At 65.7% G+C, this 23,107-nt stretch overlaps 3 protein-coding genes across 5 annotated transcripts; 2 read left to right on the forward strand and 1 right to left on the reverse strand.

Moving 5' to 3' along the window:
- The first annotated feature begins 1,122 nt into the window (after window positions 1–1,122).
- Window positions 1,123–6,691, forward strand: ADAMTSL5 (ADAMTS like 5). Of its 2 annotated transcripts, none has more exons than XM_077191386.1 (12): window positions 1,123–1,337; window positions 2,259–2,310; window positions 2,406–2,551; window positions 2,773–2,833; window positions 2,911–3,019; window positions 3,106–3,233; window positions 3,307–3,424; window positions 3,844–3,927; window positions 4,517–4,680; window positions 4,765–5,026; window positions 5,289–5,360; window positions 6,189–6,691. In XM_077191386.1, the coding sequence occupies exons 1-12, from the start codon at window positions 1,189–1,191 to the stop codon at window positions 6,500–6,502; spliced, it is 1,659 nt and encodes a 552-aa protein (XP_077047501.1). In that variant the 5' UTR covers window positions 1,123–1,188; the 3' UTR covers window positions 6,503–6,691. The 2 variants fall into 2 exon arrangements, with proteins under 2 accessions (XP_077047501.1, XP_077047502.1); XM_077191387.1 differs by having other exon boundaries at window positions 5,275–5,360; window positions 6,189–6,495.
- A 4,174-nt stretch (window positions 6,692–10,865) lies between these two features.
- PCSK4 (proprotein convertase subtilisin/kexin type 4) lies at window positions 10,866–18,670 on the reverse strand. Its single transcript, XM_054650398.2, has 15 exons — window positions 18,248–18,670; window positions 17,739–17,843; window positions 17,171–17,266; window positions 16,449–16,577; window positions 15,182–15,258; window positions 14,991–15,079; window positions 14,368–14,540; window positions 14,081–14,293; window positions 13,156–13,256; window positions 12,767–12,870; window positions 12,553–12,670; window positions 12,262–12,432; window positions 11,943–12,067; window positions 11,401–11,520; window positions 10,866–11,329 (listed from the first exon to the last, which is right to left on the reverse strand). Exons 1-15 carry the CDS (start codon window positions 18,668–18,670, stop codon window positions 10,941–10,943), a joined length of 2,433 nt encoding a protein of 810 aa, XP_054506373.2. The 3' UTR covers window positions 10,866–10,940.
- REEP6 (receptor accessory protein 6) lies at window positions 18,577–23,082 on the forward strand. 2 transcript variants are annotated; one of them, XM_054650059.2, is made up of 5 exons: window positions 18,577–18,783; window positions 20,777–20,870; window positions 21,142–21,280; window positions 21,863–22,031; window positions 22,682–23,082. In XM_054650059.2, the coding sequence occupies exons 1-5, from the start codon at window positions 18,669–18,671 to the stop codon at window positions 22,729–22,731; spliced, it is 567 nt and encodes a 188-aa protein (XP_054506034.1). In that variant the 5' UTR covers window positions 18,577–18,668; the 3' UTR covers window positions 22,732–23,082. The 2 variants fall into 2 exon arrangements, with proteins under 2 accessions (XP_054506034.1, XP_077047556.1); XM_077191441.1 differs by lacking the exon at window positions 18,577–18,783 and adding an exon at window positions 18,971–20,526.
- The last annotated feature ends 25 nt before the right edge of the window (window positions 23,083–23,107 follow it).

A 23,107-nucleotide genomic window follows, 5' to 3' on the forward strand; every position in this document is an offset into this window, starting at 1 on the left:
CGTGCAGGCGCACGATGTGCGGGTGGCGCAGGCGACACTGCAGCTCCCGCTCCCGCTCCACCTGCACCGACAGCAGCCCGGCAGCCCCGGGGACACCCTCAGGGACCCTCGGGGAGCGGGGACCCCCGGCACGCAGCCCACGGGGACGAGAACCCACCCAGACACCCGGAGAGGGGCACGGGGAGGGCTGTGCGGGGACCCCCCGGGCACTGTCCCCTCTCCCCGGGCACTGTCCCCTCGGACTCACCCTGTCCCCGATGCCCGCGGCAGCCAGCCGGGCTCTCGGGATCGCCTTCGCCGCGTAGCGCCGGCCGCTGGTCACCTCTGTCACCTGGTAGCAGCGGCCGAAGGTGCCCTGCGAGTGCCCCCGTGGGAAGGGGCAGCGGGGGTTGGGGTGCCCACCCAGGTGTGGGGCAAGGAGCCCCGGGGAGCGGAGCTGCTGGGACTCAGTCCCGTGCCTCAGTTTCCCCTTCCCTGGAGAGGATGGGGTGGGTCCCCCTTGGATCGGGACCCTCAGGGGCAGTTCAGGGGGGGCAGTTCAGGGCATTTACCTCTCCCAGGAGCCGTCCCCGCTTGTAGAGCGTCCCGGTGCCCTCGTCCCGGAGGTACCAGCCTGGGGGGGGCTCAGCCCCTGCGCTCCCCGGGCCCATCCTGCCCGTTCTGCTCGGCGCCGGGGACACCCCGAGGGACACCCGCACCCCGACGCTGTAACCCCTTCAGCTCCGGCTGCGGCTGTCCACGGCGCCCAGGGGTGCTGAGTGCCCCCCCCCGCCCCCAACACCCACCGCTCTGGCCCCCCGAGCCCCCTCAGAAGGCCCCGGTCACAAAGCGGAGACCCCCGCGGGGGTCCCGGCCCTCGGGGATGCCCAGCACCGGCGGGTCCCGGATCGGGATCCGACCACGCAGGGAGGTCCTGGTGCCTCTTTCCCTCCGCCGCTGGGGCTGAGGGGGTCCCGGGGGGGCCGCTGATGTTGTTTTACAGCACCCGGGAGGCCACCAGCCCCCCCCCCCCCGACCGCCGGAGCTCCGGGCCCCCAAGGGTTAACGGGCGGCCGGGGAGGGCTGGGCGCACCTTTGGGGCTGGATATTAATAACGCGGCGGGGAGGGACGGGAGGCGAACGGGGAGGGTGTGTGTGTGTGGCGGGGGGGGGGAAGCCTCGCCCGGCCCCCCCGGAGCTGCGCAGGCGATGCCCGCTGGCCCCGGGTCCCCCCCGCTCCCCGCCGCCGGGACGCCGAGCCGGGACGGAGCCGCCGGGACGCGGCGGACGAGGGGCGGCATGGCCGGGGGGGGCCGTGGCGGCGGCTCGGACCCCCGCGGGGGACCCCACGCTGCCGGGTAAGCTCCTGGTTTCTGCTTTAACCCTCGCGGACCCCCCCGCCCCGCGACTCCGCGCCCCTCCCGGAGCTCCTGCGGGGAAACTGAGGCACGCGCTGCCCCCCGCGCTGCCAGCGGGGTTTGGGCATCACCCACCGGGCATCGCCCGAGCCTCAGCGGGGTCGGACGCTGCCGGAGCGGCGGCAGCGCGACCCCCCCCCGGCCCTTCCCCTGTTCTGCTGGGGGGACCCAGAGCCGGGGGCTGCCGGTGGCCACCCCCGGTCGCTGTGGGAGCTGCGCGGCGGGACGGAACCGGCCCGGCCGGGGGATTCCCCGACACGGGGATGGGACCCCCGCACCCCCCGCACCCTTCCGGCACCTCCCTCAGCCCCGGGCTGGGCGCTCTGGGTGCTGCAGGATCGGGCGCTGTGGGGGCCTCCCGCTGCCCCCCACCCTGCTCGCCCCACGGCGGGGCCGGATCCGGATCGGGGAGCGACGCGGGAGCCCCGGCGTGCAGGTCTGGTCCTGCCCCGGCAGGCAGCGATCCCGGCCCGGCGCCCGCCGCGGGGCCCTGGGGGCGGCGGGGCCGTCGCCCGTCCCGGGGCTGCGCGGGCACGTGTGGGGGACACCGTGTGTCACCGCCGACCCTGTGTCACCGCCGACCCTGTGTCACCACCCTGTGTCACCCACCCCGTCTCACCACCCAGCATCACCCACTGCGTGTCCCCCACCCGCCTGCCCCCGCTGGTGGCACCAGACCCCACATCCCCTCCCTGGGGACCCCCGCGCTGGGTCTGGTCTTGGCCCCCTCACCCCCATCCCCCTGGCTGAGGTCTCCGGGGGGGGGGCTCGGTGGTGGCCCCGCCTCGGTGGCGATGCTGGGCTGGGGGACAGCCCGGTGTCCCCCCCCTGTCGCGGGGCTCAGGGCTCTCTGCTCCGCAGGTCCTGGCGGCTGCTGCTGCTGGCCTGGCTCAGCCTGGTGGGCACGGCGCAGGTGAGGGGGCTGGGGGGCACCTGGGGGGGGGGAATGGGGCACCCCCGGGCTCCTTCACCCCACCCCCAGCGCTGACCATCACCTTCCTCACGCAGGACCCAGCCCTGGGGACACCAGTGAGGGTCCCCGAGCCCCCAGCCCCTGCTCGGCCCCGGGGGACCTGGGGGTCCTGGGGACCCTGGAGCTCCTGCTCCAGCTCCTGTGGGGACGGCGTCGCCCTGCGCAGCCGGCGGTGCCTGCGGTGAGTGGGGAATGGGGCAGCACCAACCACCCCCGGGGTGTCCCCAGCTCCCAAACCCCCCCGGGTGGCACCCAAACCCCACGGCACGGCCTTGCCGCCACCCCGGCCCGGTGCCGCCTGGGCAGCGCCGTCCCTTTGGTGGCTCGGTGGCATCGTGGCCCTGGAGCTGGGGGGTCCCTGTGGGGGACACGGAGGTGCCAATGCCGTCCCTGTGACCGCAGGACCAGCGAGGAGCAGCCGTGCCCGGGGGACCCGCGGCAGTACCGGCTCTGCCAGCTCCAGGTGAGCGCCGCGGCACCGACGGGGCTGTCCCCGGTGCCCATGGCGGCCCCCCCGGCTCCATCCCGGTGCTCCCACAGGGCTGCCCCGCCGGCTCCGTGCCCTTCCGGGCCATGCAGTGCTCGCTGTACGACAACCGGCCCGTGCTGGGCACCTCCGCCCGCTACCGCTGGGTGCCCTTCCACGGAGGTGAGTCCCGCCGTGCCGACGGCATCACCGGCGGCTCACGGCCGTCCCTGGCATCACCCCAATGCCTTCCCCCCGTGCTCTGGCAGCCCCCAACCTCTGCGACCTCAACTGCCTGGCCGAGGGACACAATTTCTACTACAGCTTCGGCCGGGTGCTGGACGGGACCCGCTGCAGCCCCGGCTCCCCGGACCTGTGCGTCGGCGGGCGCTGCCTGGTGGGTGTGAAGGGGACTGGGGGCCCCCCAGGGCCGAGCCCCCGCGCTGAGGGGGTGTCTGGGCTCCCCACAGAGCGTGGGCTGTGACGGGATCCTGGGCTCGGCCCCCGACGCCTGCGGGCACTGCGGCAGCGGCCACGGCTCGTGCGTGCTCGTGCACCGGCTGTTCCAGGGCTCCGACCCCTCCTCCGGTGAATGAACCATTGCCCCGGCCCCCTCCATGGGTGAATGCTTTGGCTCTTGGCTCCCCTGTCCTCCTGTCCCCACCCGTGTCCCCAAGGCATGGCCTGGGTGCCTTTTGTCCCATCCCTTGTCCCCCATCCCGAGAGTCTCTGGTCCCTTCACTTGGGGGGTTAACTCATTGCAGAGGGGTCACTCCTGCTGTGTGGGGAGGTCTGTGATGTCCCCAGGGGTGTCCAGGGCTACTGGGGGCACTCAGAGTCCCTGTGCCCACATGTCCCTGCTGTCCCTGCACGTGGGGCCCAGCTGGGTCAACGCCCCAGCCCCGGGCTCCATCTGTGCCCGTCCCCTCCCTCTCTGTCCCCCCGTGGTGCCCCCTGGGCCCTGCCCAGGCTCTGCCCTGACTCTGCCCCCCCTCCATTCCCCCCAGGATATTTGGGATATGTGAATGTGACCAAGATCCCGGCAGGGGCCACCCACATCAAGGTGACGGACAAGAGCCGCAATTACCTGGGTAGGACCTGAACTGCCTCCCTCCCAGTCCCTCCCAGTCCCTCCCAGTTGGCCCAGGCTGGTGCCAGCTGTGTGTGCGGGCAGGCCAGGGCAGGGCAGGGGTGGCCGTGTCACGCCGTGCTGCCCCATGTTTGTCCCGTGTTTGTCCCTTGTCGTGCCGTGCCGCTCCCTCCCTCGGATGCTGTTTTGAGCATCGCGGGGTCACTGAACTCCCAAGCGCTCGGGGCAATTTTCCAGAGGCCGCGGCCGCGTTTTGGGAAGGGCTGAGCTGGAGCGGGGCCAGAGCGGCCACGGCAGCACCGGGACAGGGACCTCCATCCCCACCCCCGTCCCCTTTCCCATGCAGCTGGAGCCCCTTCCCCCATCCCGGCCGGGCTTTGGGGGCTCGGGGCTGGTTTTGCACACCAGGCTTTGGCTGCGGCTCGGGCTCCGAGCCAAGATCCGACAGGAACGCGAATTCCCGGAGCCCCGAGCGCGGCTCCCCGGCCCACGCTGCCCTCCCGCGCCGGGAGAGGCCTCCGGAGGGGACCGGGCCGGGGGTCCCGGGGGCCGTGCGGGGCTCGGTTTACCGGAGCCGCTCCGTCCCGCAGCGCTGATGGCGAGTGACGGACGCTACGTCCTCAACGGCGACTGGGCCATCGCCTGGCCGGGGCCCTACGAGGCCGCCGGGACCCTCCTGACCTACAGCCGGGCCCCCGACGGCACCGAGAGCCTGGAGGCGCCCGGACCCACCCACGAGGACCTGCACGTGATGGTGAGGACAGGGGGACACGGCTCTGGGGACGGCCACCCCCGCTGCCACCGGCCCTCCCAGCCGCGCTGGTGTTCCCCCCTCCAGGTGCTGCTGCAGGAGCCCAACCCCGGCATCGAGTACCAGTTCTGGCTGCCCCGCGGGCACCCCCAGCTCGGCCGCGGTGACGCGAGCCCCCTGCGGCAGCCCCAGCCCCGGGGCGCCGGCAGCCCCCCGCCCCCGGAGCCCCCGGAGCCCCCGGAGCCCCCGCTCAGCCCGGCCCCCGCTCCGCCCCCGCGGCCCCGGGGCTTGGCCACGGAGCCACCGCCGAGGAGCCCCCCTGACCGCAGCCAGGACGGGGCTGCCGCAGGTACATCCTCGGGGAAAGCCCCCCAGGCCCCTGCTGGGAGCATCCTGGGCTGCCCAGGTGAGGGGATAAGATGGGGACCCTAAAAAGGACCCTAAAAACCCTCGCCAGGGCTCTCAGGAGCCCCGTGTGACTCTCTCTGGGGTCTGGACCCTCAAGGAAGGGGTCCAAGGTCTGGAGCCTCCTCTCCCAAGGTTGTGTGAGGGGGATTTTGGGGGTCAGGAGTCCCCTCTGCCCCTAAATTGCTGCAGCTTTATCCCCGCAGGGCGCTGCGGGAAGTGCCGCCCGCCCAAGGGGCGCTCCCAGCGCATCCGGCACTTCTGCCAGAGCGACTTCGGTGAGAGCCGGGCCGGGAGGGGCTCGGGAGGGTCTCAGGGGCGGGACAGGGCCGAGGACATCGCCAGGGACAGGGCTGAGGACACCGCCAGGGACAGTGCCAGGAGAGGGAAGGAGCTCGGGGTGGTACTGGGTGCGGTGCTGGGGACGGGAATGTGCTCAGGGTGATGCCAGAGGCAATGCGGGGATGGAAAGGGACTCAGAGCCATGCCAGGGATGATGAGAGGAATGGGAAGGGGCTTGGGGCGATGCCAGGGATGGGAAGGGGCTTTGAGTGCTGCTGGGACAGAAAGGAGCTCGGGCTGCTGCCGGTGACACGAAGGGGCTCAGGGTGAGGCTGGGGATGGGCAGAGACTTGGGGTGATGCCAGAGGCGATGCCGCGGGTGGGAAAGGGCTCAGGGTGGTGCCAGGGGCAGGAAGGGGCTCAGGGCGATGCCAGGGGCAGGAAAGGGCTCAGGGTGATGCCAGGGGCAGGAAAGGGCTCAGGGTGATGCCAGGGGCGGGAAAGGGCTCAGGGTAATGCCAGGAGCAGGAAAGGGCTCAGGGCAATGCCAGGGGCAGGAAAGGGCTCAGGGCAATGCCAGGGGCAGGAAAAGGCTCAGGGTGATGCCAGGGGCAGGAAGGGGCTCAGGGCGATGCCAGGGGCAGGAAAGGGCTCAGGGTGATGCCAGGGGCGGGAAAGGGCTCAGGGCAATGCCAGGGGCAGGAAAGGGCTCAGGGTGATGCCAGGGGCAGGAAAAGGCTCAGGGTGATGCCAGGGGCAGGAAGGCGCTCAGGGTGATGCCAGGGGCAGGAAGGCGCTCAGGACGCCCCATCCTCCCCCCGCAGTGTTCCACGGGCGGATCCTGGCGCGGCGAGTGGTGGGGCGGGAGACGCGCTACGAGGTGGCTGTGGAGGCGCGGTACCGGCAGCGCTTCCCACTGGTGTCCCGGGAGTACCTGTGGGTGCCCAACACCTGCGGGTGTCCCCCGCTGCTCGAGGGCGGCGAGTACCTGCTGATGGCGCGGCGCCACGTGAACCACGAGCACACCCTGAACCGCATCCTGCTGCAGCACGACGGCTACGCCCGGCCCTGGACGCCCCGCGAGGCCCGGCTGGTGCGGGGGGCGGCCCAGCACTGCCCCCACCCCCGGCCGCCCTGAGCCCGTCCCCGCTGGCACCCCCAGGGTGAACCGGGTGCTCGCACCGGGCACCGAACCCTTCCCGTGCCCCCTCCCCGCAATGGGCCCCCACCCATCTCGCCGTCCTTGGGGTCCAGGTGGCAGCGGGGGGGTGGAGGGGGGTGGTAATTTATTATTTTTGCAGAAAATAAATTGTTTATCCCCTCGCTCGCCGCGTGTCCCTTCCTGGCTGGAGACGGCCCAGGGGCTCCTCCCTTTTCTGGGGGGTTCCCTCTGTGTCCCTGTGAACAGGGGGGGCTCTTCCATGACCCTCTGTGTCCCCATGAGCAGGGGTCGCTCCGTGTCCCTCCACTTCAGGGGGTCCCCTCTGTGTCCTCATGAGCAGGGGGGCTCCTCTATGACTTCAGGGGGTCCCCTCTGTATCCCCATGAACAGGGGGTCTCCTCCCTGCCCTTCCACTTTGGGAGGGGTCCCCTCTGTGCCTCCATGAACAGGGGGGACTCCTCCGTGCCCCTCTGTGTCCCTCCACTTCAGGGGGTCCCCTCTGTGTCCCCATGAGCAGGGGGGCTCCTCTGTGTCCCCATGAGCAGGGGGGCTCCTCTGTGCCTTCGGGGGGTCCCCTGTGTGTCCCCACGAGCAGGGGTCGCTCTGTGTCCCCGCGCTGAGCCCCAGGAGCGGTTCCCAGCCCGCGCCGTGTCCCCGTGTCCATGGCCCCGTGCCAGGCTCTGCCTGCCGGGGTCGGGGCCCTCTCGCTTATCTCCCTTCCGCCGGAGCCCAGCGTGTCCCCCCCCCGTGCCAGAGTCCCCCCCTGGCCGTAACCCAACCCTGGGGCTGCTGGCGGCCACCGCGGGGCCCCTGTGGGGACAGGATGTGACCGGGGGGGGGGCACTTTGCCCGCTCGGGGGTCTCTGGGGGTGGGCTTGGAGCTGGTGCCAGGGAAGCTGAGACCTCGCAGCTCGTGTGGCTGGGGACTGTCCCCAAACCCGCTGCCCCGAGTGGCGCTGCCAGCCCAGGAGGGTCCTTGGCACATCGGGTGACGCCACCGCGAGCCAGAAATGAGCCCCGGGAGCAGCTGCGGAGCCCAGAGCTGAGCCCAGCTGGTGCCGGTAAAATCTGAGTGATTCCAGGTGCTCCGGGGTGACTTGGGCTGCAAAGGTGCCTCCACCCTATAAAAATGCTCCCTCCCACGCCCACCCCACAGTTAATTTGGGGTTGCTGAGGAGGGTGGGGGTGTCCCTGGCAGGGTCCCAGCCATGGCGGGTTTGGGGGCCACCCCACGCACGAAGAAACCCCCGAGGGAGGACCAGGGCCCCTCCACCCCCAGGGCTGCGGTTCGTGCTCGGGCCGAGAGCCGGCACAGAGAGGGGGAGCGCGTCCCGCGGGGGTGGGCGCGGGTCCCCAGTTCCCCCAGCACGCCCGGCAAGGGGCGCCTGGTCCGGCGGGGACCCGAGGGGAGTCCCGGGACCGCCTCGCCCGGCCCCGGGGAAAGCGGTGAGCGCGTCCGTGCCCGCGGGAATCCCGGCACGGGGAAATCCCGGCACGGGGAAATCCCTGCACGGGGAAATCCCAGCGCGGGGCACGGGGGCTGCCCTGGATGTGCTGACGGGACGCCCCCTGCCCCACAGACCCTGCAGGACCCCCAGCACCGCCCGGCCCCGGGGCCTCCTATTTCTTGGGGTTCCCCGAGCTGGAGCATCAGGACCCTGCTGGCCTTGTGGCCCCCAGCCTGTGAGTGTGAGGGAGGTCCCCATAGCCCCCCCAAATGTGGGGGGGTCCAACAGTCCCCCCCCCCAGCAGCGCTGACCCTCTGCCTTCCCCCCCCAGGCCAAGCCCTGGGGCCCTGAGCCCTGCGAGGGCACGGAGGGTGCGGAGGAAGCTGCAGCACACCCTGGTCCTGGAGCTGGTGAGCTGGGGGGGGGTCTGGGGGGGCTCTACAGGGGCTGGGGCTGACCCTGACCCTCCTCCCGACCCTGACCCTGCTCCCTGTGCCCAGGATGGGACCCTGCTCTACTCCTCCCTGCTCGCCCACGGGCAGAAGGATGCCACGGCCACCTTCACCACGGACTTCCAGGCGAGTTCCTACAAGGTGAGTGTTGAGCTGAGGGGGCTTGGGGAGCTGTGATATGGAGCCGTGGGTGAGGTGGCTCTTCACTGCCACCCCGTGTGGCCTCTGTGCCAATGCCCCTCGTAGCTGATGGGGAAGGGGCTCTGAAATCCCGTGGGTGAGGGGTGAGGGGTCCTGCTGAGGACACTGAACCCCCCTTGGGGCTCCCCTTGTTGTTGGGATGGGGGTGCTGGAGGTTTTCCAAGATGCTGTTCCCTCCCAGGTCCACGTGAAGCTGCGTCCACACGTGCAGGAGTTCTTGGAGAGCCTTTCCAAGACCTACGAGGTACCCAGAGCCCCTGGGGTCTGCGGGGTGACCCCTGGGAGGTTGGGGGAACTCGAGCAGCCCACGCAGGGACCTTCACCCTCTCTCTGCCAGATCTTCATCTACACCACCGCCAAGAAGGACTATGCCAAGAAGCTCCTGGAGGTGCTGGACCCCAAGAAGAAGCTGATCAGGTGATGGTGCTGGCAGTGCCCTGCTGGGCACCCCCTGTGTGCCAGGGCGGGCTCCCCACGGCTCTGTCTCTCTGCCAGGCTCTGCCTCTCCCAGCAGGATTGTGTCTGCTCCCAGGGCTGCTACTGGAAGGACCTGACCCAGCTGGGCAGGGACCTGGCCAGGACGGTGGCCCTGGACCACACCATGCAGGGCTTCCCTGCCCAGGTAGGGCGGCACTGCCCAAGGGGGGATTCCTGTGTCCCGGTCCCCCAGGGGAAATTCACGTGTCCTGGTCCCTGGGAGCTGAGCAGGATCCAACCATTCCCTGTCCCCCCTCCCAGGCTGCCAACTGGATCCAGGTGCCACCGTGGTCTGGGGACCCTGAGGATGAGGAGCTGCTGCGCCTCATCCCGGTGCTGGAGGAGCTGGGACATGTGGTAGGACATGGGGATGGGAAAGGGACAGGAAAGGGGACATGGGGATGGGGACTGGAAAGGGATGTGGGGATGGGGACAAGGAGAAGGGGGCATGAGGATGGGGACATGGGATAGGGGACGTGGGGATGGGGACAGGAAAGGGGACATGGGGTAGGGGATGCGGGGATGGGGACAGGAAGGAGATGTGAGGATGGGGATAGGGGCATGGGGACAGGAAGGAGATGTGAGGATGGGGATAGGGGCATGGGGACAGGAAGGAGATGTGAGGATGGGGATAGGGGCATGGGGACAGGAAGGAGATGTGAGGATGGGGATAGGGGCATGGGGACAGGAAGGAGATGTGAGGATGGGGATAGGGGCATGGGGACAGGAAGGAGATGTGAGGATGGGGATAGGGGCATGGGGACAGGAAGGAGATGTGAGGATGGGGATAGGGGCATGGGGACAGGAAGGGGACAGGTGCTCTGGCACAGCCTGTGCTACCCTGTCTGCCTCTCCCTGTGCAGGAGGACGTGCGCCCCGAGATCCAGCAGCGATTCCAGCCCCACCAGCTGCCCACAGAGGGTTAGGCCAGCCTGGAGGAGCAGGATGGGGAACACCTCCAGGAGAGGCCTGGAGAAGCTGTGCTTGAAGGCATCCGACACCTCATCCGACAGACCTGGGCTGGGTGGCTGTGTCAGGGCTCTCCCTCGGTGTTTGCAGGGGTCCCAGCCCATCCCTGGGGGCGCCCTTGAGGAGAGCCCCTGCCTTTGGAGACAAACTCCATCCTGCCTCCCTGCTCTGGAAGGTCTAGCCGAGGTTTTCACGGGTCATTACAAGCTTGGAGAAAGGTCTGGCTCTGCCCTTGATTCCCAAAACTCTTCAGCTGAGCAAACACACAGTGCTGGGGAAGGGGGGGACACAAACCACCTCCCCAGTGTCCTGGGGCAGTCCAGGGTGCTGGCACGGGGCCTGTGCCCCAGGGAGGGCCCCAGCTGGCAGCTCTCCCTGTGCCATCTGTGCCCGGTGCCATGTGCCAGGGCACAGCTGCCACTGTGCCAGTCCCTGTGGGACAGAGTGGCTGGGGGTGCAGCCACCCTGGGACCCCTTTTTTAAGGCCTAAAGCTGCTGGTGAGCAGGAACTGGGGACTCTGGAGGGGCTCTGGGCTGGACTGGAGGCCTCGGCTGCCTCTGCTGTGCCGGAAGCCACGCGGGCCCAGCTGCTTGGGGACATGTCACAGCTCGTCCCTCTGTGCCTGGGAAAGGGCACAGGGCTCTGGCCCCTCCGGGAATGTCCCTGTCCCCAGGAGTGTGGGAGGAGCCACCACCACTGTCCCCTCGCACAGCTGGGAAGGGGAATCCATCACTGTCCCCTCACAAGCACTGCTGGGAAGGGCAATCACCCCTGGAGAGGGCAGCTGGAAAGGAAAGGCAACAAATGGTTTATTTGGGAGGGCAGGAATGATCCCTGCCCTGTCCCTGCAGCAGCCCAGGCTGCTGTCACACTGTCCTCCTGGCCCGGGGACAGCACAGAGCTCCTTTGCCAGCACGGAGAGCCACCCTGTAGGTGGGGTACAGCACCCCTGCCAGGAGCAGGCTGCTGCAGGCCAGGACAGTGACAACCACGAGGTCCCTGCGCAGCCTCGCCGGGCTGGGGGAGCCCTCTGCGGGCTGCTGGCAGGTGTGGGTGATGTCCTGGAAGGTGTGGCCCGAGGGACAGGACGTGCAGTTGTTGACCCAGGAGCCCTGGCAGGTGTAGCAGGAGGGGTGGCAGCTGGCACACACGAGGGCCGTGTCCCTGGGGGTGGCCCTGCGGCTCTGGCCGTAGTAGCGTGGGGGGCAGTAGGACAGGCAGAAGCCGTGGTGGACGTACAGGGAGCTGCCACAGTCTGTGGAGAGAGGCTGGGGTGAGGCCCTGGGGACCAGAGCGTTGTCACTGTCCCCCCAAAGCCTCGCTCACCCTCGCAGGCTCCCTGCTCGTCCCTCCTGAGGCACTCGTCGGTGGCACTGGCTGCAGAGCGCCTGGCTGGCATGTCCTCATCTGTGCCATGCAGGTGCAGGATGAAGCTGGTCAGCTGGCCTGGGGACAGGAGGGACAGGGGGTGGGAAGCTTTGGGGGACAGGAGGGACAGGGGGCTGCCAGATGAGGGGTATGGGGCTGGAAGCTTTGGGACCTAGGGATGGGAGGGACATGGGGCTGGAAGCTTTGAGGTACAGGGGGCTGCCAGGTGAGGGGTATGGGGCTGGAAGCTTTGGGACCTAGGGATGGGAGGGACATGGGGCTGGAAGCTTTGAGGTACAGGGGGCTGCCAGGTGAGGGATATGGGGCTGGAAGCTTTGGGGTTGTGTCCTGCTCCTGGCCCTGTGCTGCCCAGGGAGATCCTCAAAGCCAGCACAGGAAGGCTCATGGTCAGGAAGGAGAAGCCAACAAATTTCCTATCCAAGGTGGGGAAGGAAGAATGACCAAGCAGAGGATGACTCCAGTAAAAATGGGGCACCCACCTGTGTTCTCAGCATCACCCCTGTTCTCCAGCTGGAGGGTCCAGATCCCTTTGGGATTCTCGTCCCAGAAGTGCGTGGACATGAAGGTCCAGTCCTGGTAGCCGTCCTGGCTGGTGTCATAGGGGCTGGAGGAGGAGAGCAGAGCTGGGAGTGCCAGCCCAGGGCCCTGCAGGGGCAGGGTGTGACCTGAAGGGTCACCCTGTGCTCACTCTGAGGGGGCACTCTCATGTGGCAGGGGTCCAGAGGAGTTTTGGGCCCTTTTTGGGAGTCTCCAGCCCTGGGGTGGCCATGGGAGCCCCGGTGCTCCCTCTGTCCTTACCGCACTGTCACCAGCGTGGACGTGGTCCCCATGGGGCTGCTCAGAGCCACCACCAGGTCCCCCCTGCGGCTGTAGCTCAGGGACAGCTGCACCTGGACGTGCTCCAGGGAGCGGATGCTCTTGGAGCAGGAGGAGGCATCCGTGGAGATGACGAGCCTGGAGCCGATGTCCCTGCCCGAGGCCAAGCTGCAGGTGAGGACCTTCCCTCCCCTGTGGCCTCCAAGCACAGCAGACCCACTTTTTGGGTCCCTGTGCCTGTGGGAGGCTGGACCTGGGGTCACTGTCCCTTACCTGGGGACCTGGACAGCCTGGACTGAACACTTCTCCTGGGGCCGGGTCCCTGTCCATGTGGTGGCCTCCTGCACCAGCAGCCCCGCATCCAGCAGCCCATAGCCGTAGTAGTGGCTCACTGGGACACAGGTGACACCCAGAGAGGGACCTGTGAGCCCCTCAGTGCCACCAGGGGCTGCAGGAAGGTGTTTGAGGGGCTGAGCCCTGCACTCACCCCTGCGCCCGACGCCGTTCTCGGCCCAGTCCTCTGCCTGCAGGTGAGCAGGTTTGGAGGCCCTGATGATCAGGTGCTGCAGGTCACGCCAGGTCAGGGCTGGGCTGGAAGCAAGGAGGATGTGGACAGAGGTCTGGGTTGGTTTTTAAGGGGGAGATTTGGCTCTTCTGGGGTGGGTAGAGCAATTATCTGGGCCCAAGCTGATCCCCCCACGGCCTCCTTCAGTGCCAAAATGGGAGAGCAAAGAGCTCCAGAGGACAGCCCCGCTGCTGTCCCATGGCCCTGGGGCAAGGCCACAACTCTACACCCCAACCTTCCTGCTGCCCCTCCCCTTTCTCTTCCCTGCTTGGGCACCAGCTCTCCCTGGGCAGTGTCCCTGTGTCACCTACTTGGCCTCCAGTGCCAGGGCCACCATGCCCGCGGCCAGCGGGGCCGAGGCCGAGGTGCCCGTGTGTTTGTCTGTGCAGCGGTGGTGCAGGTCAGTGGTCACCTGGGGGGACACAGGGGTGTTGGGGAAGATGAAACAGGAAAGCATTATAAATAGGATTGTCTGGCAAAAGATTTTGAGAATATAGAAACTATAAGTGAGATTGAAATGAAAGCAATCTTTGAGATCCCTCAGTTACTGAACAACTGGAAAACAACAGTGTGGCTGGCTGAAAGTGATCCTCTTTTGATGGAACAACACCCTCTGCTTGCAGACAGGTCTAAGGGTCTGAGCAGACCCTGCCAGCCTGGCAGAAGGGGCCCAAAGAGGAATTTTTAGGGTTTAAAATGTAACACAGTATGGTAATGTAGTGATTCTTATAAGCTGTATGTAAATGCTATAGGATTTGTATCTTGTACTAGATTGGTTAGTGAGAATCAGAATATTCAACACAGAAGAAGATTTATGGTATTGTAACGGGAACCTCACTCTGCTACCCCTCTTTCTTTACTCTCTCACCCTCTCATCCTCTCTCCCCCTCTCTTCTCTCAGTCCTGCTCCAGCTGTGCCTGGCAGCTCCCAGCAGGGCCCTGCACCCAGGCCCTTTGCAATAAACCCCAAGTTCCTGACCTGGCTGCAGAGATCTCTCATCTCCATCCTTCCCAACAATCCTACCCCCTGACACTCCTACAGAGGCGTCTCAGGACTGCTTCCAAAAAAGCTCCCTGGGGTTGGGTACCTTCAGTAAATTCTCCTTTCAGATCCCTTTGAGCTTTTGGGGCTCTACACAGACACCCAGCTAAGGCAGGCTGGGACCAGCCCAGCCCGTGCTGGGGTCTGTGTCAGCCCCAGAGCTGCTGCTCTGGCAGAGCTGCTGTGACACTCACAATCTGCACCTTGCTGGTGGTCCTGCTGCTGTAGGTGGTGGTGAGGATGGCAGGGCAGCTCTCGCTGTAGAGGGGCCGGTGCCCGTCCCCCAGCACGCTGCCCACCGACACCGTGTAGATGCTGTTGGTGTACCCGTCGCAGTTGCAGTTGTCATAGTTGGTGCCACCGTTGCCTGAGGCCCAGATGAAGATGGAGCCGAGCCCACCCCGTCCCTGTCGAAGAGCAGAGGGGGGTGAGCAGGGTGTCCTTGTGTCCCTTGTGTCCCCAAGGCCACGGCTGGGCTTACTTGGACAACTCCTTTGTGGAAAGCAGCCGCAGCCAGGACTCCAGGCCCGTCCACTGTCCTGCCATCATCCTCGGGGCCCCAGCTGGCGCTGTAGATGTGGATGTACTGGGGCTGCAGGCTCAGGGCCTGGGCCTCCACTATGTCCATGATGGAGCCGTCCAGCATCCTCACACCTGAGGGCAGGCACCGAGCAGCCGTGGCCGAGGGGCGGTGGCTCCGAGGGGACAGGAGCCACACACGTGCCACACTGAGGGCAGGGCCTGGGGACACCTTGCCAGGTCCCCCCCAGAGCTTCCAGCAGCTTTCACATGCCCCTGCCCTAAGGAGATCAGCCCCCCACAGGTCTGTGCCCTGCCATGAGCCACTTCCCAAAGCTCCTCGTTAAGCCTTTTGTAATTAATCCCAGGGAGCTTTTAACCCCCTTTGCCACCCTCACTTCCACAGTGGAGCCTGAGCCTGCCCTGCTGGGTGCTGGGCTGAGCATCCAACCCCTGGGAGCACCCAGGGGCAGCACCCACCCTGCCACCCCTGTAAAGCCCAGAGCATCCCCCCCTGGGCTCCTGCATCCCCACAGGGTACTGGAGCTCATTTCCATCTTCCCTCCCAGGGCAGCAACCTCTCACCTCCGATTTTAGCGTTGTAGGCGACGCCCGCACCACAGATTCCGTTGTTGGCCACAGCTGCCACTTCCCCTGCACAGCGTGTCCCGTGCCTGGGGGGACAGAGTGACCCTGTGAGGGGTGGGGAGGCCTGGGACAGCCCCCCCAGAGCTGCCCCCTGCAGTGTGGGGAGCTGGGTAGAGCCCAGGACTCACCAGTTCTTGTCGCTGTCGCTGTATCGGGGCTGGGGATCGGGGTCGTTGCTGTTGAAGTCGTAACTTGCCAGCGGGTCCTGTTACAGAGGGAGGCAGTGGCGTGTCCCCAAGGGCCCTGGCAGGGCTGTGACAGCTCGGCACAGGCGCCTGGCACCGAGCCTGGTGCTGGCACCGCCTGCCAGCCCTGGGGACAGCGGGGCCCCTTCGTGCCCGGCTGTGCTGGGAGCTGGAGCTGAACTGAGTCCTGAGAGGGAGGGGAGCACCAGGAGGGGCTGAGGGAGCTGGGAAGGGGCTCAGCCTGGAGGAAAGGAGGAGCAGGGGGGACCTTGTGTCTCTGCACAGCTCCTGACAGGAGGGGACAGCCAGGGGGGTCGGGCTGTGCTCCCAGGGGACAACAGGACAGGAGGGAGCAGCCTCAGGGTGGGCCAGGTGGGGACATCAGCAGGAATTTCCCTGTGGAAAGGGTGCTCAGGGAGCAGCCTCAGGGTGGGCCAGGTGGGATTTCAGCAGGAGTTTCCCATGGAAAGGGTGCTCAGGGAGGTTTGGAGTCCCCATCCCTGCAAGGGCTGGAGGTGGCACTCGGTGCTCTGGGCTGGTGACAAGGTGGGCACAGGTTGGACTCTCTGATCCTGAATCCCTTTTCCAACCTCAGTGGCTCTGGGTTCTGCACAAGGGGGTGAAAGCAGCACAGCTTTGCTGTTTCCCTGGCAGAGCCCAGCGTGCCCTGTCACCTGAGGGTGACCCTCGCTGGCCACACAGCCCCAGGAGGGCAGCCACAGGAAGGGTTGGTTGTGTTCCACAGCCCCTGAATTTCCTTTCCTTTCCTTTCCTTCCCTTCCCCGTGCAGCACAGGAGGCTTTACCAGCTGTACTGGCTTTGCAGCTTGCTGTAATTACACCTATTTGGGGGCTCCAGAGCGTGTACAAGTTCTAACATTTCCTCCGTGTGAGATTGCACTGCAAGAGGCTCCAAACCTTGGATCCAGCCCTGGAGAGGCCCAGCTCCCTCTGCACAGTGCCAGGGTGAAGGAATTGACCCCTGAGCTCCCCCTGCACAGTGCCAGGGCTGGGGTGAAGGAATTGACCCCTGAGCTCTCTCCTCACAGTGCCAGGGCTGGGGTGAAGGAATTGACCCCCTGAGCTCCCCCTGCACAGTGCCAGGGCTGGGGTGAAGGAATTGACCCCCGAGCTCCCTCTGCACAGTGCCAGGGCTGGGGTGAAGGGTTTCCTCCCCCTCCCAGGAGCTCCCTGGACACCCCCATAGTTACGTAGTTGGCAGCCAGGTCGGGATGATCCTTCTCCAGCCCATCATCCAGGACAGTCAGCACCACCCCCAGCCCTGTGTAGCCTCTGCTCCAAGCCGTGAGGATGTTCAGGTCGGGGTGGATGTCGTTGTTCTGGAAAAACAGATTAAAAATTTGATTGGCAGCCCGGGGTGACCTCAGAGTCCTGCTGCCTCATCACTGCCGGTGTTAGATTGGTTTATGGCCTGAGAAGGGCATTGCCAGTGCTCAGGGAGGGATCCTGCCCCTCTGCTCAGCCCTGCAGGCACTTCTGGGGCGCTGCGCCCTGCTCTGGGCTGCTCAGGACATGGAGTGGGTCCGGTGCAGGGTCACAAAGTTGAGGAAGGGGTTGGAGCATCCTGACAAAGAAAAGCTGAGGGAGCTGAGGCTGCTCAGCCTTGAGAGGGGCCCTCAGCCCTGGGTGTCCCTGTGTGCAGGGGGCGCTCAGGGCAGGGCCCAGAAATGGCACCACAGGAACAGGCAAGGACTGATCCCAGGAATTCCCCCTGCACAGAAGGAAGAGCTTCTTCAGTGTGCAGTGAACAGACACCAGAGGGGCTGTGGGCTCTCCCTCACTGGGGCTATCCCAGAACAACCCAGAGCAATCTAGGATGGTGCCCAGCAGGGAGGTGGCACTGGATGCGCCCCTGCTCCCCTCCATGCCGTGACTGGGGTGGGGATTAGGAGGGGAAGGAGCCCATTCTCACCATGTACCACTGCTTGGGGAACCAGGGATCCGTGGGCACCACGCCCGCGCCTCTCCTGGAGCGCCTCTTCAGCGTCTGCTGCTCAAACCACAGCACCTGGGCAGGGAGCAGAGCTGTGGGTGCCGGGCAGGGCCTGCCCACAGCTGTGCCCTGGCTCCCCATGCCCTCCTCTGTTGTGGACATCTTTTCTGAAAAATCCTTTCCTTAGGATTTTTCCTCCTGAGGAGCTGAGAGGCCTCAGGAACAAAATGTAAACCATGGTTATCTGCTGCTGTGGAATGCAACAGGTAGATTTTTGATTAGCCTATGTTGGTTGTTTCTAATTAATGGCCAATCACAGTCTAGCTGGCTCGGACAGAGAGGCTGAGACAGCTGCCTTTGTTATTCTTTGCTATTCTATTCTTAGCCAGCCTTCTGAGGAAATCCTTTCTTCTATTCTTTTAGTATAGTTTTAATGTAATATATATATATATCATAAAATAATAAATCAAGCCTGAAACATGGAGTCACATCTTCGTCTCTTCCCTCCACCTGAGACCCCTGTGACCACCATCAGGCTCCTCCCTACCTGGGGGTCCCTGGTGAGCCTCATGTGCCACCCCCAGTGCCTGCTCAGGGCTCTCTGCCTGGTGCCACGGTGGCTGAAGTGATAAAAGGGCTCTCCCTCCATCACCTGCGGGCACAAAGAGATGCTCTGAGCTTTTCCAGGGTGCAGCTGTGGAGGTCAGGATGGTAAATGGAACACTACAGTGCAGGACAAGCACAAAGTGTCACTTGGGGACAGAATGGAGTCCTGGGGAGGGCTGGGTGCCCTTGGGGGTCCCTCAAGCATACTCAGCCCTGCATGCTCAGAGGCCGTTTGCTCTGAGGCGGGGGAGACGCTGGCAGAGGATTCCCAGATTCCCAGCACGTGTTTGAGGGGAAGTGTTGGATGGGGCTTGGAGCAACCTGGCCTAATGGAAGCTATCCCTGCCCATGGGATAAGCGAAGGGACATCCAGTGGCCACACAGGACGGGCATGAGCGAGAAGATCGGGCCCGGGGCACACGGGATGAGCTGGGCCCGCCCAGGCCGCACCTGACCCAGGTAGAGCAGCCCGTGCCGGCGGGCCAAGTCCCGAGCGTCCCGCAGCCCCGCCGCCACCCGCACTGCCCAGCTGCTCAGGTAGACACGGGGGGGCTTGGCGGGGCCCGGAGGGGCGGTGGCGGCCACCACGAGCAGCGCGAACAGCACCGGGAACAGCGACAGCGCCGGGCCGGGCCCGGGCCGAGCCGCCATGAGGCCGCTGCGCGCGTTGCCATGGCAACGGCGTCGGTCCCGCCCCCCGCACGGCCTCGCCTCATTGGCCCGCCTCGATCCCCACCCCGCCTTCTCATTGGCCACGCCCCTCCGGTTTGCACCGCCCATCTCCCGCTGGCCACGCCCCCCATCCAAGCCGCGCTGACCGGGGCCGGGGTCGGGGTCGGTCCGGGGCCGCTCCAGCTCCCGCATCGCCGCCATGGCCGCCCTGCAGCAGCGCCTGGAGCGCTTCCTCCACAGCCCCGGCCCGATCGGCGACCTGCTGGCTCAGCTGGAAGCCCGCACCGGCGTCCAACGGCTCTACCTGGCCTCAGGTGCGACCGTTACCGCGGGGCCTCCCCGGTTCTCCCGTTGTGTCCCCTTCTCCGCCGTATTGTGGGGCGCCTTGGCGGCTGCTCGCCGTGCTCTGGACTCAGCACGGGGGCACGGGGAGGGCAGGCAGGGCTGCCCTGGTTTAGGGTGCGGAGCGGGGACGGGCTGGGGGTGCCGGGGGTGACATCGCTGTCACCGCACTGCCCTCGCCTTCCGCTGGCACAAAATGCCGAAATCCTAAAGCTCGCAGGGTCCGAGTGTCAGAGGTGTCAGAGAGACCCTCGAGACCCCTGGCCCTGATGGGGGAGTCCCTGTTCTGGGTGAGCCCCCAGACTGTGGTGGCTCAGATTGGGCACTGGGGATGGGAACTCGTCCCCGGGTCCCACCATGGGGACCCGGCCTTTAACCGGATCCCTGTTGTTCATTAATGAGGAACCAGCCGGATTCTCCCCGGGGAGAATCCGTGCCACTCTCCCCTGACCCTCGGCCCTGTGCCCTCTCTGCCAACTTGAACTGGCCTCATCCCCGCCCTCCATATCGAGATTTCATATCAAACCTCCCGGGAGGGCTCAGGGCTTCCCTGTTTGCTGTGTCCCTCCAAGCCTTTGGCCTCCAGGTGTGATTTCCTGGCCCTTCACCTGCAGCAGGGCTGGTGTTCCCACTCTGAGGGGAAAAGTGTCCGTGAAGGAGCACAAGCTGCTGTGCAGGTCGTGTTTGGATGTGGTGCCGCTCAAGCAAAACAATCCTGGAGATTTGGTCAGGCTCAGCCGTGATGGTAGAACAAGAGTGGACGCACCAAAAAGGGATGGTTACACATTCTGGATCCCTGCCCTGGAAGGGAGAAGCTGTTGCTGAACTAAAAATTCCTGATTTCTCCCTCCTATGGCTCTGGAGCAATCCCTAATTTGTGTCTGAACCCGTGGGCTGGGGTTTGGAGCAACCTCTGGGCAGCACCACCTCCAACTTCTCCCCCAGCAAAGCCTCTCCCTGGGCTTTTGCTGTTACATAAATTTCTCTGGGGGTTCAAATCCTGCGAAATCCCTTCTAAGGCTCTTGGGGAATGAAACCCAGCACTGCCTGGACCTGCCTGCCCTCCTTGGAGGGAGGTTTGGGATTGCTCCAAAGCCACGCTGCTCCTGCCCAGGAAAGACCCGGAGCTGTGGGTGCCCGGATCGGGGCCGGAGCTCAGCCCAGGAATGCTGCAGCGAGCAGAGCTGGGATTATCCGCTCTCCAAGCCCGAGCAAGGACTTTAATTCACCCACACAGACAGGTTAATTCCCAGCTTTCTTGCTGCTGCTGGAGGAGTTTGTTCCGGTGCTGGGCTGCACAAATCGCTCCATCTCGAGTGTCCCTGAGGTTTTCCTGCCCTCTCAGCCCTGATGTGAGCGGGTTTCCACCCCAAAACCTCCCTGTCCCACCTTCCCCAGCCTCCTGCGAGTGTCCCAGCGCTGGGCAGGCTCCACCAAAGGCTGCGGCTCGCATTTAATTAATTGAGCGATCTAATTGAGTGGCAGCAGGGCAGCGGGGCTGCATCGCCGCTCCCAGGGGAGCCAACCCTTCCTGTGCCCGCGGGAGGAGCCGGGAGCGAGATCCGGGAGCGGGGCTCGTCCTTGAGCCGCAGCTCGCTCGGGGAATGCCGAGCGGGGGAGACGAGCGGAGCCTTGACTTTGGACCATGGGCGTGTTGTCAGCGTCTCCGGTTCCTGCCGCCCTGGCCCCGCTCCAGGCGCCGAGAGCGCTGCGAGGTTGGGGTGGTAAAAGTCCCATCCGAGCCAGGGGAGGGGACGGACGGTGACGGGAGCGGGTCACGGGTGCCTCGGGGAGGAGCGGGCTCCGCCACGTGCCCCGCTCCATCGAGCATCTGGATTAACGGGGGGTGGTCGTTACCCCCCGGCGCGCCCCCGTTCCCGCTCTGGGATGAGAATCCCGCTCAGGAGACCCAGCGGGGTCTGCCCTGGTGACAGCAGGCTCCAAACTGTCCCCTGTCCCCCGCAGGCTCCGTGACTTTCCTGGGGCTGTACCTCATGTTCGGCTACGGCGCTTCCCTGCTCTGCAACGTCATCGGCTTCGTCTACCCCGCCTACGTCTCGTAAGTACCTGTCCCACACCTGGAGAGCGCTCCCCGCCCTTTGCTGAGGGTCTCCCTGCTCAGTCAAGAGGCAGTTGTGGCTGGGAAGCTCTTGGGACCTTCCTGGAAGCGCTGGGAGCGTGCCAGCCCAGTGGACAGGTTCCCTCCGGGGTGTGGAGGGTTTGGGAAAGTGGAGCCCAGCCCAGGGCTGCAGCAACCGTGTCCTTCCTTTTCCTTCCTTTTCCTTCCTTTTCCTTCCTTTTCCTTCCTTCCTTCTCCTGTCCTTCCTCAGCATCAAAGCCATCGAGAGCAACAGCAAGGAGGATGACACCATGTGGCTCACGTACTGGGTGGTCTACGGCGTCTTCAGCATCGCCGAGTTCTTCTCCGACCTTTTCCTCTACTGGTTCCCCTTCTACTACGCCGGGAAGGTAACGCTGGGCTCCTCCCGTCCCAGGCTCCTCCCATCCCGGGGCTGGACGGGAGGAGATGGGCTCTGGTGGTCGTGGTGCCCAAAGAGGCTCCCTAGGACAGAACTGGGCAGAGTTAAAGGAATTAATTAGGGATTTATTAAAAGGCCTTCAAAGGATTCACCTTGGGCAGTGTAAGAGCCCAGCCAAAGCTACACCCAAGCTGGATGGCGTGTCATGAGTTTTCACACTTTTATAAGTTTTGGTCCGTTTCCATATTGGGGTTAATTGTCCAATTCCAGCTCCAGGTTGTGCAGTCCCACCCTCCCAGATTGCTCTCCTGTAGTTTTACACTTTTTGGGCCTGAGCTGCAGCGGTGTCCTTGGTTCTGGGGCTGGAAAAGGATTGTTCTGTGTGACTGAGCTGTGAGGAGAGCTGCTAACACTTTATATGAAGTTCAGAGTTATAAACTAATGCAGTACAGAATCTGGAAAATATGAAAGCTAAAACTTAATGCATCAGAGGAGCTGCACCCAGCCCAGATCCTGGGATCACCGGTGAGCTGGGGGGCCCTGGAGCACTGAGCCCCCCCTGTGCCCGCAGTGCCTGTTCCTGGTGTGGTGCATGGCCCCAGTGCCCTGGAACGGCTCCCAGCTCATCTACCACAGCGTCATCCGACCCTTCTTCCTCAAGCACCACCGGGCCGTGGACAACATGATGGGTGACATCGGCACCAAGGCCCTGGACGCGGCCTCCAGTGTCACCCGAGAAGGTGACTCCGCTCCCCTGTCCCTCCACCTGCTCCGTGTCCAGGTTTTCCCAGCTCAGGGGCAGGGCAGTTCATTAATTACCGGCGAGTGATTATTTCTCGGTGCCCACGGACACCGTGACAGGAGCCCCGGGGGTCACTGTCCCCTCTCTAACCTCTCTCTCCTCTCTGTGCTGCACGGTCCAGTCCTGCACACTCTGGCCAAGAGCAGAGCCCGGCTGGCGGCCGGGGTGGCCCCTCAGCCCAGCCTGCCCGTATGTACCGAGCCGCGGGGGCCGGGCCGTGCCCCGTGTCCGCCGCGGCACCGCCCAAACCGCTCTGCTCCCGCAGCACCGGCGCGGCTCCCGCACCACCGGCCCTTTCTCCCGGGGCGTGGGTAGAGCAGGCGCTTCTCTCCCGCTTCTCCGTAGCCAGACCCCACCCGTGTGTCCACCCGTTTGTCCATCCGTGTGTCCACCCGTGTGCCCATCCCTGTGCCCCTCAGCGCTGCTGCCGAGCTGGGGCTCCCCTCCGGAGCCCCCCGGGGCTGTGACCGCCGTGCTCAGCGGGACCGGGAGGGAGCGGGACGGTGACGCGGGGCCGGGCCGGGCAGTGCCCCGGGACACCGACCACTGCTCCGGGAACGGGCACTAACGGCATCCGTGTCTCCGCAGGCGTCAGAGCATCCCTGAACCTGGCAGAGTTCGTGGAGAAGGTGAAGTAAGAGGGGCACCAGAGCCACTGGTACCGGCACCACAACCCCGGTACTGGGACCAGTACCGGCACCACGCTCCCAGTACTGGTACCGGCAACCCCCGTTCTGGCACCGAAGTCCCCCATACCGGCGCTAGAGACGCCGGTACCGGCACCATGCTCCCGGCACTGCTACCGGCATCCTCCGTTCTGGCACCGAAGTCCCTCGTACAGACGCCGGTATCGGCACCGTGCTCCCAGTACCGGCACCGTGGCCCTGCTAACGGTACCGGCCAGCCCGGGCCGTTCCCGCCCGGGATCCCGAGTTTCTGCAGCCCGAGTGTGTTGTACCCCAGCCCCCCAATAAACCCCGGTGCCCCCCCGAGCGCCGCTCCCGTCCCGCGTGT

This window comes from Agelaius phoeniceus, chromosome 29 (assembly GCF_051311805.1).
Source record: "Agelaius phoeniceus isolate bAgePho1 chromosome 29, bAgePho1.hap1, whole genome shotgun sequence".
Taxonomy (NCBI): domain Eukaryota; kingdom Metazoa; phylum Chordata; class Aves; order Passeriformes; family Icteridae; genus Agelaius; species Agelaius phoeniceus.